We start from the raw sequence: 13819 nt of genomic DNA on the forward strand, positions 1-13819 counted from the left end.
CTAACACGTAAGAAGGGATGGTAAATTCCCGTTGAAGCTGTAGAGAAGGCAATCTGATTTGAGCTGCAGTGGGGATAAAATAAATCTACTCGGCTTCAGCCCGGCACTTTTTCTGGCTCGTGACACAGGCTTTCATGCAGTCTCATCGCCTATCGTACAGCTTGTCATGACCTTCACCCTAACAGCTTCACCTCAAGCCAAGATCCATGAGGTCTCCTTCCAAAACAAACCAAGACAAAGTTTCTCTGAAGCAATGTTTTTCTGAACTGAGCAAGATGCGACTCCACTTCCACCCACATAGTAACCTATGCACATGCCCAGAGGCCTGTGACCAAAGCACATGAAAATGTATGCACGAAGTACTCCCGTTGCCAAAAGGCAGTCCAAAAGCTTAGATCAAAAAAGGAGAATCATGCAGAAATTTCAAAGATGTCTCAATACAATTAGCAAACTACGTCTGCAAATCTGCACCACCACCCCCGCCTCCCCCGTTTTTTTGAGGACATAAGTTACAGGTGCCATCGTAGCGGCCGCTGCCTAAAATGGGGCCCGTACGCTTCCAGCTGTATCACTAAGCTCACAAAATGAGATTGTAAAATAAGAATAACCTTATAACAATACAGCGTTACTTGAGGAATGAGATTCTTAGTACACAGACGGTATCAGAAGGGATCATCAAAACATTACGACAGATACTAAAATGGAATTCCTGTTAAGATGTTAACTTACATTTATACATAAAAGCAGCATATTTAAAATGTGCTTGTTAACATTTACAGTTATTTTACTGACGGAGAGGCATTCAGAGAGCATCGTACGGAAGTTACATTGGTAACAAAAAGCAACTATTTTAAATAATACTAAATGCATTATTTAATAGAAGTTAACGGTAGAGATTAAGAAGCAGTACACGTGGATTGTTTGATTTTGTACTCTAGTGGCAAAAGAAGATATAACAGCATGTTTGGACAGAAGAATCTTAATGTTTGAAATCTCCAGCTGCAGAGTTTCAGGGCTGAGTTACTGAGCACAGGCCAGAGATTACCCTAACTCGGTTAACCGAAAAAACCCGCCAGAGGGAGATTTCCATCCTGCCTTGCAGGGTTTGCTGGTACACACTCTCTGAGTCTCTCAAGAATAGCAAGTACCTCCCTGTGATCAAGGTGATAAGCGTTACGCTAAACCCCTTTTTTAGCATGTAAGAAGCATGCTTTCTAACTCTGCAAACTCCAGACCATTTCCTAGGAAGGAAAGAAAGTAAAAAGCTTATGTCAGGAAACCATTCCTCAGCATACCCGTGTAAAAAGGAGGGTGAACGCACCCATAAAAAGGAGGGTGGATACATTTATTTGCTCTTTTTTCTCCTGGACTGAGAGGCACATGACAGAAAACAGAGCGGGATCAAGTCCAAAGAACTATCCTCTTTAAGGATACACTACGTGGTATCATCAGCGAGTCTCAGCCAATATTGGCTAACAGTCGCTGTCTGTTTGCCAAGCAGAAGTTTGCCATGTTAAACTGTCACTATAGTGCCACCTTGAAGAGGCGTTATCATCACTCTTGCGATGATACACGGCAACCGTGAACGGAAACCGAGGCTGGAGCTCACACATCTGAACAACAGACATTCCTGGTGCCATGGATAAGTAACCCAACAGACAGCGCTGCCTGCTTATCGCTGCCGTGATCCAGGAGCCCTCTTCAAATGGACATTCCCTGCAGTAAAAATTATACCTTTTTATGACTTTATAATATGCTGATTACTGAATTTTATTAAAAATACTGAGAACATAGAAACCCATTTTATTATTTCTCTAAATTTACTGCTTCCCTGCTCTGAATACAATATAAAAGCACAACAGAAAGCCATAAAATCACTTAAGCATCTCATGGAATTGTTACTGACCTAAAACATAGACAAAAACTCATTCCCAAGGCGTCTTGCCTTAAGACCTTCACAGGTAAAGGACAGAGAGACAGCCAGCACAGCGGCCACAAGGCAGGGGCTAGATTTCCCCTTTCATTAGACTTCTCTTGATACTGAATTAGGCATATAAAACCTGGGGAAAGGAGAGCATTACACCAGACAAAAGTGCTATATGCTGCTGCAGACAAGGCTTACCATATGGGAAAACACTTACATAATATAGCTGCACGGCTTAGCCAGGGTTGCTGCACAAACTCCTCATTAATATGGCAAAGTTATAACATGAACTTACAGAATGCAGGACCTGAAATTTGATTAGATACAGGGTGGGAACTTTTTTTTTTATTTAATAATGACTGTATAATATTGACCTTAGTAATTACGGAGTGGAAAAGTGAACTTTGCATTAACGGCACCATATTGATTTTGCAAAAGCAAAAGTACAAAAATACTTTTATGCCTAAAAAAGGTTCTAGTTACCACATTTGAAAGACCTCGGGAGAACAGTGTCTTGGAGAACTGTATTCTTTATTCAGTAGCGCTCCTAAGCATACACCTAACTGCCATACTCACAAGCCCTAATATTTAACAACCTGATAAAGCCTCCTCTGTAGTGCCCTCAGCTCCTTCGACTCAAGGTGGTACTCAATACTTTGTGGAGTAGGAGTCAACTCTAGTGGGTCAAATGCAATTTAACTTATTAAAATAGTTTATTCAATATGTAATACATCAGTGAATTAATGTATTATTCACCAATACGTTCTGAACTATTTAACCAGCTGTATGAAATGTTTCTAATACACTAGCTGACATTTTTTTAATTACACAAATACTTCGCGTAGCAAATAACTGTTCGCTATTTGGCAACCCCTACAAATTATATACAGTTAATTATAATCAGGTTGGTATATGGGTTATAAATAACTGTGATAAAACTGTGATATCAATGCTGACAGAATTTTAGTGGAAATCGACATTTTCCTATACTGAAGTAACTGAGAGTTACGAACAGAAATAGTGCCTCCAGAAATGCAACTGTAAATTAATAAATTGTGTATGTGCACAAAATGACTTTTTATTTTAAGACACTACATATTTTTGCCTTCAATTCTTATTAATTTCATGTTTTGCCTTAATTTATACTTTATTTGAGATTTTTTTCATTCCTCTTTTTTGGAATATTAGTTAAGTTCCTGACTTCAAAAGGTTTTCACAGACAGATCCTCCGTAGATTTTGCATGTGAATCCCAAACTTTAAGTATCAACTCTCAAACCTGCGTACAGATCTGTGTGAGCAGTCACACACTGCTAACCTGGAGACCAAGCAGTAAGCCAAGCCCTGTAACGGCCGTAGGTGGAGAACCTCAGCACCCAAAAGAGTCTGAACCACGACAGGGCTATCTAACACGCTGCAGTCATTTGCATTCATTCAAAGGTGATTGGCTTTATAATGAAATAAAAGTTAAACACAAAATTCTAACAAATTACGGAGCTCGTGCTCTTCCCCTTGAAGTCAACCCTGGTTTGCCTCAGTCTAACCAAGTCAAAATTTGTTTCAGGCTGTGCCTTATGCAACGACAAACCCTACCATCTGCTTGGGGTTCAGCTAACCAGCCTCCTTTCCCGAGATTCCCTGAAGTAGCAACCTGAATATCACACCTGTTTATCATGACAACTCCCTTTAACAGATCCTTCTGTTTCCGTGTCCTGACTATTATATCTGTTAGCATCCTGTAGCAGGCAAGGGGAACATGACCTCTTCCCATACGCGAGGGAAGAGGCTGAAATTTTGAGCCACGGTGATGTAGCCTGTCACCAGGTGTGGATTAGCTGTTCCAAGTCAGTGCATGTCACAGTGCTTTAAGGATGTGCAGAGGCGTGATGAAATTCAACACAACAACATATATCCTCAACTTACCACATCCTCGTCTGAAACAGTCATGCCTGGAGGGACCATTTCCCATGTTATGGTATGTAGTAAAATATAAAAACAACAACAAAAAAAACCCCGAACAGAACAAAACAAGACAAAAAACCTGAAGGAAAATGGATACCTTTTGTGAAAGAACTATTACTAGATGTAAAGCCAGTGGAAAAAAAAGGGGGAAAAAAAAAAGAAAAGAAAAAAAAGGAGAAGTTTCTCCTGTAAATTAGCAGCGAATCAGTTACTAAATGACATGCCTAAAATCAGGTGGTGGATTATTGGAAATGAAATCTTTGTCCCAGGAAAGCCAACGGCAAAAATCCTATTGATTTCAATGGGACAGGGTTGTCTCTCTGGACTTAACAGTCAATCATGCAGAATTGGCAATGGCGTCCGAACATCCCTGTTTGTTATTAGAGTACGGAAATCCGTATTAGTTTGCTTCATCTGCACTTGTGACCAGCGCACCAGCACTTTTTTTTTTTTGGCATGGAGGTGCAAATAAGCAGAGTAGGTTCAATTTTGCAACCCAAGCCACATGAATGAGAGCTCTGCTGTTTCTCCCAAGCATTTCAGAGTCCATTTTCCCCCTGAAAGGCATGGGCAGCCTCACCGCTAATGGGAGTGCTGTGTTTACAAGAAGAGGGGAACTAAGCCTTTAGTGTTTTTGCATATTTGCAATACAATATGTGGTTGGGATGGGAGGAGGGTTTGTTGGAAGAGGAAGATGGCGAGAAATGGTGGAAGAAAAAATCTGGTCCTTAGAGGCTAGTATTGCTATGAAGTATACACAGGTATCATTTTTCTCAGTCCTTTTCGCAGAAAAGCTTTGGCGAGGAACAATCAAACTAAACTGCAGATACTTAATATTATAAATATTATACGGTGGTATAATGCTCCCATTTAAACAACTTTTCATGAACAACCTTTCAAAATTTAAGTGCTTGGAAATTCTTGGATGACAAAGCTGCTATTTATGAGTAATCTTTTTATCTGAAAGCAAAACCGGGTCCAAATAAATAAAAGGACAATAACAGAGCAACAATGAAGAAAGAACGCGTGTATGTGCAGCACGCACCCACGCAGAAAAACAATAAACAGATTTACAATAGTGAAGCGTGTGATAGGCAAGATACTATTAATACGGTGCCCAAAGCCCATCACTTAGATTAAATATTATATGGAAATCGCCAGATTGATACAAGGCTGAGTAAACAAACGATACAAACTGTAGTGGGTATATTTGTCCAGACATGTATTAGTGCAATACACAAAATGGGACCCAGTGAACGTTTAAAGTGAAAATTTGTGACCTGTTAGTATCCCCAAAATGCCCGTAGAACATTATTCTCCCTTTTAACCTTAATTTTTATTCTCTGTCTCAATTTCTGCTCTGCTTCTCCCATCATAGCCCGAGTTACCTATCCTGACAGCCATAGCAGGCCAAGGTAGCACAGATGGGGCGGCTGCAGCTGCATCTCACCTGCCAGACTGCAAAACCCACCGGGACACTTTCCCGCTCCCTTTATGTCTGTCTTTGTGCATTTGCAACAGCGCCTTTCTCTGGGCCTTTATTGAACGTGTCACCGATGCCGCACGGCTACGGCTACGACGCACTGCTAATAAGTCACAGATCCGCAACGTGTTTCTTAACGGAGGAAACCCAAGACGGGCCTCCCCAAAAGGGACCTTGAACATGTCAGTATGGGTTCTGATTTAAAGCAATTCAATATGCCTGGCTCCCCAAAGGCAGCACGTCCGTAGGGACAAAGAATACCTCAATGCAACTCAACAGCAAACCCTGCTGGATTAAATTGCAGTGCCGGTGGGCTCCACATTTGATCTCGGTCCGCCTTTGTCGGGGATCGGAGCGGGCGCAGGTGGCCGTGCGGGAGCAGCCTGGCTTTCAGGGCAATGGGAACAATGTGCGGCGAGCCGAGCGCGGCAAAACTTTCCTCGTAAAGTTGCTCGTTTCAGGCTTCACGAGAAACTTGGCAAAGTTTCCCTCGGGGCCCAATTTTTTCAAAAGCCTTAACTTCCCTTCCTTTGTTTAATCTTCAATTTTGTGCCTAAAAAATAAGGGGGGAGGGTGTCAGTTTTTCCATACCCGGCTTTGCAGGCTGCAAAAAAAGTCCTGCTGCCACCTGAGCGGGGGATCGGCCAGGCAGCGAGATGCCTGCGTGCTCTCGCTTACTTCCACAAATAATCCCACCTGCAAATGGAGAAGTTGAGTTTCAAATATCAGGCCCTCAGGTTCATGGATCTTTTGAAATGAAGCTGTGTCAGATTTATGGCTTCGGTGTGCGAACGGAGGAAACCGTGGCCATTTTGAGCGAGTTCTGCCTGGAGCTTTCCGATCTGAACCGCAGGCTCCACTTCGAGATCAGAGCACAGAAACTTTTTGTAGCGCGCGTGTGCTTGCTGAAAAATATGCGTACCTCTGTAAAGCGAAGCAGACATAGAACACGTCTCCAAGAAGCACGCCTGCCTTCCCCAGCCTGCAAATGCAGCTATCACCGCCGTATTTATTAAAGCTATAAAGCGAGGGCAAGTCCCCACGCTATACCGTCCCCGAACTGCTTTCTATTAAAACAGAAGAGAATTACAGCAGACTGCACGCCTTTTACTTTGGATGCAGTTAAAGATTTTGCTGGCTGCTACACCAAAACTTCCCATGCTGTGTTTACTGAATTGAATATAATCTTTTTTTTCTTCCTACCTTAATTTCAATATTTAGAATAGCTTAATTATATCTGATATCTACTAAATGTTAAATTGCTGCCATGGATACTGTACTTGTTTTAGGCTTTGCCCACAACCCAAAATGTAACTAAAGATTAATAGAATGCTGAGATATTTTTGGCTGCAAGTGAAATTTAATGAATAAACATTTAAATAAATTACCCCAATAATGAAACAATATGCCATTAATGCCTGAGTTATGCTAAATGCTTCACTTCTCTTACAATTCATGCAAATACTCGGGAAAAGAAATTATAGTGGTGAACTACATTAAACAAAATCCTTCCTAAACCACGCCCATAAAACAGTGTCTCTACAGTATTGGGAACAAAAACTGTGACTTGTCAGTCAAAGTGCCTAACTATGGCATATGGGTAAAGGTTTCAGTCTGCTATCTCCAGACTCATCTTATGGCCCGGGTTCAACACTACTGAACTGCTCTATAGACAAAAGATGAACTCATTGAAAATGGGTGCTGCGAGCTGTCTGGTCAGTGCGACCGCGCAGCCTGCGTCTGGATGCACACAAACTACTGGCATGGGGGAAATGCAACGCACTTTGGAGGGCTTTAGAGTTTCTTAAGAGCTGAAAAAGAAGCAGCCTGAAGGTTAAAGCTGGCTAGTCAGAATGGCATACTTGGCTGCATATATAGCCAGGTGGCCTGGGCATATTGGCAAACAACTGGCAAACTGCCCAATACATATGGCTTAGATTGCTTTGCTCTTCCCATGAAGCCTTCTTAGACTCTTGAGCAAGCATTCATTTTAGAGCAAAACGCATCCAAGTGTTAAATAAAATCTTCCCCCAAATATACTGCATGTAACCTTTTCCTTTAAATAATAAAGAGATAACTATATTGAAATAAACTAATTATATTTTTTAATGAATTCTTACATAAAAGTGACACCTCCCCCCCCGGCCTTTCTCTAAGTGGATCTGCCCTTACTTTTGTTAACTCCTGAAGTACCAAATATGCCGTTTTTTCCACATGAACTCCTTTTGAGGGGAAGTACTCATTACAGTATTTAAGCTCTTAGCACACCATAACTTGCATTTGCACTGAAAAGCCGGGCGCTTGAGAGGCGCGGTAGCGGTGTCCTGCACTGCCGCCGCCGCGCAGAAGCTACGGCAGATGTTCAGGGCTTCTCCCAGTTTCGCGGTTACTCTGTGGTTTAGGCAGATAGTTGCCTTTATTAAATGTTAAATGACATTTTATTCTTGAAAAGTGCTTTGTCTTAAAAACTTAAAGTCAAGTCCCAATAGAAACTTAAAAATTCAGAAAATTCGAGCAAAGCACTTGACACATACTCCAGAGCAAGTATACGTTCAAGCATCAATCCTACAGCACAAGTCCTTGTGCTAAGGCTAGTGTAAATACTGCATTAAACATTCACAACAGCTTTGGGGAAAGGGCTAAACATATTTAAACAATTAACACATGCCGAACTCTAAGCTGGTGCTTACATGCCCCTGACTCTAAGCAGAGGTTGTGACAAAAGTAAATTCTTCTAAATTAAAAGCAATGGGACTTCTGTTGAAAGCTTGGTAAATGCTTAAGTGTTTTGCTGAACTGAAGCCTCAGTTAATGAGAACCAAGAAATAATTCTCCTCAGTTCCAGAAAAAATGTGCTTGGTCACTCTTATCCCACTGAAATCCCTTTCTGTTTCACAAACAGGACACTGGAGTTTCAAGTGCTGTGAGCTAAATTAAGACAATAACCTAAGTTTCATTTTAATGGACTCTCAACTACAGTTCTTCAGCAGTTAAAAAATGTCCAAAAAGAGAAAGCCAAAAACTTTTCCAAAAGCTGCTGAAGAGCTAAGAGCGAGTTACTCTTACTGTGTCACCCACAGGTAATTCTGCATCCCTAATGAATATAAACCTTGATATTAATATGTTTTAATTAAAGTTGAGGCCTTGCTACCATTTTACCGGCAAGTGTGTCACCTGCTAGTAAAAGAAAGTTCTGATAATCCCGGCTTTACAACCCTCATCTGTGAAAGGACAAATACACACAGCAGACAGGGATTCAGAGCTGACTTCAGCCCAAGTCTCCAGACACTACCTCTGTTCAGTCATTTAATCTCCTTGTCATTTTGGTTTTTTGGTAGGGCTCCCTTTCCTCTATTCTTTGCTTGTTTTGTATATTTGAAGTATGAAATCATCAGGTCAAGGAGTAATTTACTTATATAGATTCTTATTTATATAATGTCTGCGTACAAGGAGGACCTGACCTTCACCAGAACCCCTATAAGCCATCATAATATAAATAGCGTACGTTATTTACTTAAATTCCTTGCTTCAGTTTCTTTAAGGGGGGAATAATATTTACAGGGATGTTGTGAGGATTAGCTCATTACTTCAAGAGCCTTGAAGATGAAACGTGCAATGTAAATGAGAAATATCAAGTATCAGCGACACTGATGAAATTATCATCACCATTGTTAAGAGCGGCGTTTGAGAGTAAAATGGGGAGAGAAATGCATCTTTCTGCAAAAGCACGTTGCTATAGGCCGAAACACGGTGACCTTGGCGCCATCTTTTCCTTCACCTTCCTCATCCCCCTCCTCACTGGCAACGAGCATCATTTTGAGCTTTATTAGAACGTCTCCACGCCAAGTTGGACATGCTCCAGGCAGAGCCGTCCTCGGCCAAGGGCAACATGTGAAGTGCTCTCAAACAACTCGGATGGCCTGGATGGAAGAAGAGAGAGGGCGGAACAAACAAATCGGGGATTGTTGTTTGTCCTGCGCAGACTTCGTCGCCCGAGCACTTGACAATTACGAATTTCTCTTGACGGCATGAACTGGAGGCTCTGATGATGGCAGCAAAGGGGAAATTTGTGCCTTGAATCCCCTGCTGCAGCGCGCTGTTAGTATGGATTATACGTGCCGCTGCAATTTGTACTGGAGCTGCAACACGGCTCCTAACCGTTAAGATGGACCAACGCTAATCTGTTCTTCTTGTCTCTTTATCACTTGGGTAAGAAAGATCAAAAGCAACCCAAACACTAGGGAAATTGAAATTCCGCATCCAGATCTGACTACATTTGGCAAAGGATCTGTGGGCCAGATCTTCACTGAATTTAGCAGTGCTACTTCATTTAATGATTCAGACCTCGTTACTGGGGCAAATCAAACCTCTGAATCCCACTGCCACCGCGTCTGAGCTGGCTGAAATCTGACGATGATGCACTCAAGCACTGCGCCGTGAACGCGCTTCCAGTACGTAGTGCGAGACAGAGGGAGACTGCTGAGCTTTGCAAGGCAAATGAAAGAAAGCCTTTAAGGACAGAGTAGAGTTACCAGTCCTTAGACGTAACCCAAGCACGCTGAATTGAATCAGTGCTTCAGACTAAAATTTGCTTTTTACCTGGGGAATTGTAACAAACTGACAAGTCAAAGTGAAATGGGAAGGGGGCAACACCATACAAATCTGAATGAAAGAGCTGCCCGAGCAGCTCCAACCTAAGCGCAGGCACTGCCCGCACCTCGGCCCCCGGCTCCAGAAACACCGATACACCCGCGCTGCGTCGTGCCAAGCCCGCAAGCTGCCCGGCAAAGCGCTACAAAATCAGGCCACTGAGGGTTCGTCTACCTGGCAAACGGCACAAGAGACTCAGGCAGGGTCTGCCGGAGCTTGCTTTGGTAGCGGGAGCGATCCCGCCGTGCAGGCTCCCTTCCCTGCACGGCAGAGGCACACACGAGAGCTGCGGGTGATCTCATTTCCAGTAGTTAAGTGAAGTAAGTGCGTAAGTATGCAGGATTGGGGCCCTGGAAACCATGAAGAAACTGGGTTTCTCTTTTTATTGCAGGCAACTGCAGCGCCTGTGGACTATTGCAGCAATGCTGCTTTTCCCCAGAGGAGGACCTGGTCCTGGGATTTTAAATTTTCTTAATATATGAATGACTTTGTAAGAAACTTTTCAATAAAAATAGAGACTTGGAAAAAAAAGATTAAAAATATTGCCTAGCTAAGTAAATACACAGATTTAAAGCATATGGATAAAAATGAATGTTACTATAAACACGAAGCATGTTTTTTAAAAGAATTTTGCAAAAAGATAAACTTTTTCTAACTGTATTTTGATTAAAGTTTTGAAGCTATTTATTTTAAGTAATTGCTTTTCCTCAAGGTAAAACAGATGTATAGATGCAGGAGTTTGTTTCGTCTTCTACTTTGTGAAGTACACATTAAAAGTGTTTCTATAAAAGAAATACAAGAGCTGGAATAGTTTATGTCATTGCAAAGATAATAATAAATTAGTGCTTACTGTGCCTGTAAAAGTGCAGGAGACAGTTTCTCCTGCCCGTCCTCACGCAGGCAAACTTTCTGAATTCTCTGAGATTTAACATGTAGAAAAGTATGGAGAGTAAAACTTGCACTAAGAGCCTCAGAAATTTGGTGGTGTTTTTTTTTTTTAATTTTGCACTTTTTCTTAAAAAAATTTAAAAAATCTTTTAAAGTATACATACCAAGGTCCGGGGCTGAAATGCTCTTTGTCCCTATCAGTGCTGGTCTTTACATTTTTAGAAAACTTATCTGGCTCCTACTGAAAGCAACAGTGCTTCTGGCCCTCGGCTTCAGCAGAATCCGGCCCCGGAGCTCATCCACCTTTTTCTCCGAGACAAAAGGTTGTAAAGGAGGCCAAAAGCTCTATGCTTTGATACCGTTCCCAAACATATGGGAACGTACGGCTTCATGAAACTGCATTTAACAGATGTTTAAAGAAAGACAACTAACAGATCCAGAATGTAGTAATGAGGAAAAAAGACAATGTACATAAATTCAGCTGCATGTCTCTTTATAGCGCTACCAATGCCCCGGAGACAAAATGCAAATGAGTCTACTTATTTGCAATATGACACTCTCCATTTTATATTTAATATTTTAGGTCATTACTAAAACTGATTTTCTTCCAAAGTGATTTCTTCTGGCACCTAAATGGAGGGAGATTTACAGAGTCTGCAGCGTATTGTGCTTTGTCAGTTCAGAGAGTCGTGAAAAAACCCTTGACTATCAATTTCAGATTTCAAAAGTAAGTGAAGAGGCCCTGCGCACGCTCCACACACAAGCCCTGTGCCAGCCGAGCGTCCTGGAAACATCTTGCTTTTTTAATTTTGCAACTTCTGAGCCCCAAATGTGAGTTGTAGATAGTTTTGGAGCCCAAAGACCAACTGTTCGGTTTAGCAAACCAACAATGTCTGCTCATTTTGTCCCAATCTTTTCAGCTTAAATATTCACAATGTGCCATTATTACTGAATCATTATCTGCCTTTAGCTCTGACAACAGCATCATAAGGGCTATGAAAGGCTCCTTTCTTCTCATGATTAGTCTCTAAAACATTTCCTCATCTTACAGTGCTTTGCAGCTTCCCAGAATGCACCGCTCAATTACAGTGCTGAAATTAACTGTATGCCACTCTTATTTATTGATAAAAGAATAATCAAGTGCTCCAGCCCATAGCCTGCTTTGGCCACAGGTTTTATATCAAGTTTCAAGTAATGCGTTTTTTAACTCTTTGAATCCTCTTATAAATGGGTGGCATTGTCTGCGGCGCGGTGACAACATTGTGCCGCTCGCTGTGGCGCACAAGATAAAGCACCCTTCATTTGCGTGGGGTAATCTTGTTGAAAATAGTCGTGTTCGGCTGACACTTTAAAAATTAATCTTGAAAGGGAGGAGTTTGTTTGGTTTTTTTATCACCGGGACTGATTAGGCTCCAAAGAAATCAGATGTCAATAAAACCGAGATACGGAACTTGCTAAACTTCGGTCTGGAAGTCGCACACACACATTAAAAGACGCTGCTGTACGCGTTGCCGAGTGAGATTATTTTAGCTGGAGATAATTGGAAGACTTCTGACATCTACCTCCATGGAGCGTTCCTCACGTGGACTGTATTAATTGCTCAGGAACGGAATGCGGGGCTTTGGCTCTCCTACGCGGGCTGTTTTGAAATGTGACATGAAATTGTGATTTAGCAGATAACACGCACAAAGCAAACTGCCCCAGAAACAATGGGCTCGCTTCTCCGGAGGCTGGCGCTGAAATTCCGATCGACTTCAAAGAGAGCGGACTCGGGCTTCAAGTTCCTATCACTTCTACCGAAGCAAAAAGGTTTTCTATCCAATACTAGAGAGTAACATGTAATTGGGCTATGCTTGGTCCAGTGCAAGAATGAAAATAAAAACACTTTCTAAACCTCAAAGATACTTGCTAAGCCATGTATACATTAATCATTTATACCACATGATTATTGTTCATTATTTGGGCAATAACAAATGGAAGGGTGTGGGGGTTAGTGTGGGTTTTAACAAACCACATTCTATTTAAGCAAAGCCAACTATTAAAGAAAGACCCAACTTGCCAAACCAAGATAAATATATGCCATTATTACGATCACATAAAAGCTACTACTCTCGGCATTACAATTTCTCTTATAATTGGTACTATTATAATTAAATGAATGCATATGTTTACAGTTCTTCTTTGAATGGTAAAGTGATTTAGCAATGATGGTGTCTCTAATTTCTTTTAACTGTACTGGCAAACTTCACTTAAACAGTGGTCTAAATACCACATTGCCACAATAAATTAGTAAAGCATCTAGTAAAGCCTATATATGTTGTTATTGAGTTTAAATGCTTCAGAATAAAACAGCTAGTCACCCTTCAGTATGCCCAGGTAAAAAAAAAATATACTCCTCAGATGGAATAAGATATGGTAAAATTTTTACATAAAATATATATTTAAAATATGAATATACCAGCAGCCACAAATGCCTACAGCCTTTTTTGCAAGACTGATCAAATGTAGAAAACTGTTCCTCAGCAGTATCTCCCCAATTTTAAGTAATACAGTTCAATAAGACATTTGTAAGCTGTCAGCTTACATGAAAAGGTGGCAAGACACAAGATATATATGTATCTTAAACATTCTAAGCATTTGTTTGCCCTGGCACTCTAGTTACTCGTGCTAGAAAAGTTAACAACAGGCTTTTTTGGATAATCAATTTTTATATCTGTCTACTGTAAGAATTTGTACGGTATCCATCAGCACAGCATCCAATGCCTTGGGTTACGGAGCGAGACTGAGCCTCGAGCCCCACGAGTTGCCGACCTGTTTCCCAGCGCGCGGCAGTGGGGCACGTCTCCCGCATGCCAAATGGAGGCCTGGGGGCTTCTCCAACTCCGCCGTTACGATGGGACTGGCGGGGGGGGGG

The 13819-nt window shown here is 41.6% G+C and overlaps 1 protein-coding gene across 1 annotated transcript in view; it reads right to left on the bottom strand.

The window, feature by feature from the left end:
* The window catches only part of NFIA (nuclear factor I/A), a gene marked incomplete at its 3' end in the record, with an annotated part of 123381 nt that extends 119688 nt beyond the window's left edge, over positions 1-3693 (bottom strand). Inside the window, exon 1 of the mRNA XM_009587679.1 lies at positions 3516-3693. Within this exon, the coding sequence (XP_009585974.1) occupies positions 3516-3693 (178 nt within the window). The remainder of the gene's footprint in view (positions 1-3515) is intronic.
* Positions 3694-13819: the final 10126 nt, after the last annotated feature.

This window comes from Fulmarus glacialis, unplaced genomic scaffold (assembly GCF_000690835.1).
Source record: "Fulmarus glacialis isolate BGI_N327 unplaced genomic scaffold, ASM69083v1 scaffold39281, whole genome shotgun sequence".
NCBI lineage: Eukaryota > Metazoa > Chordata > Aves > Procellariiformes > Procellariidae > Fulmarus > Fulmarus glacialis.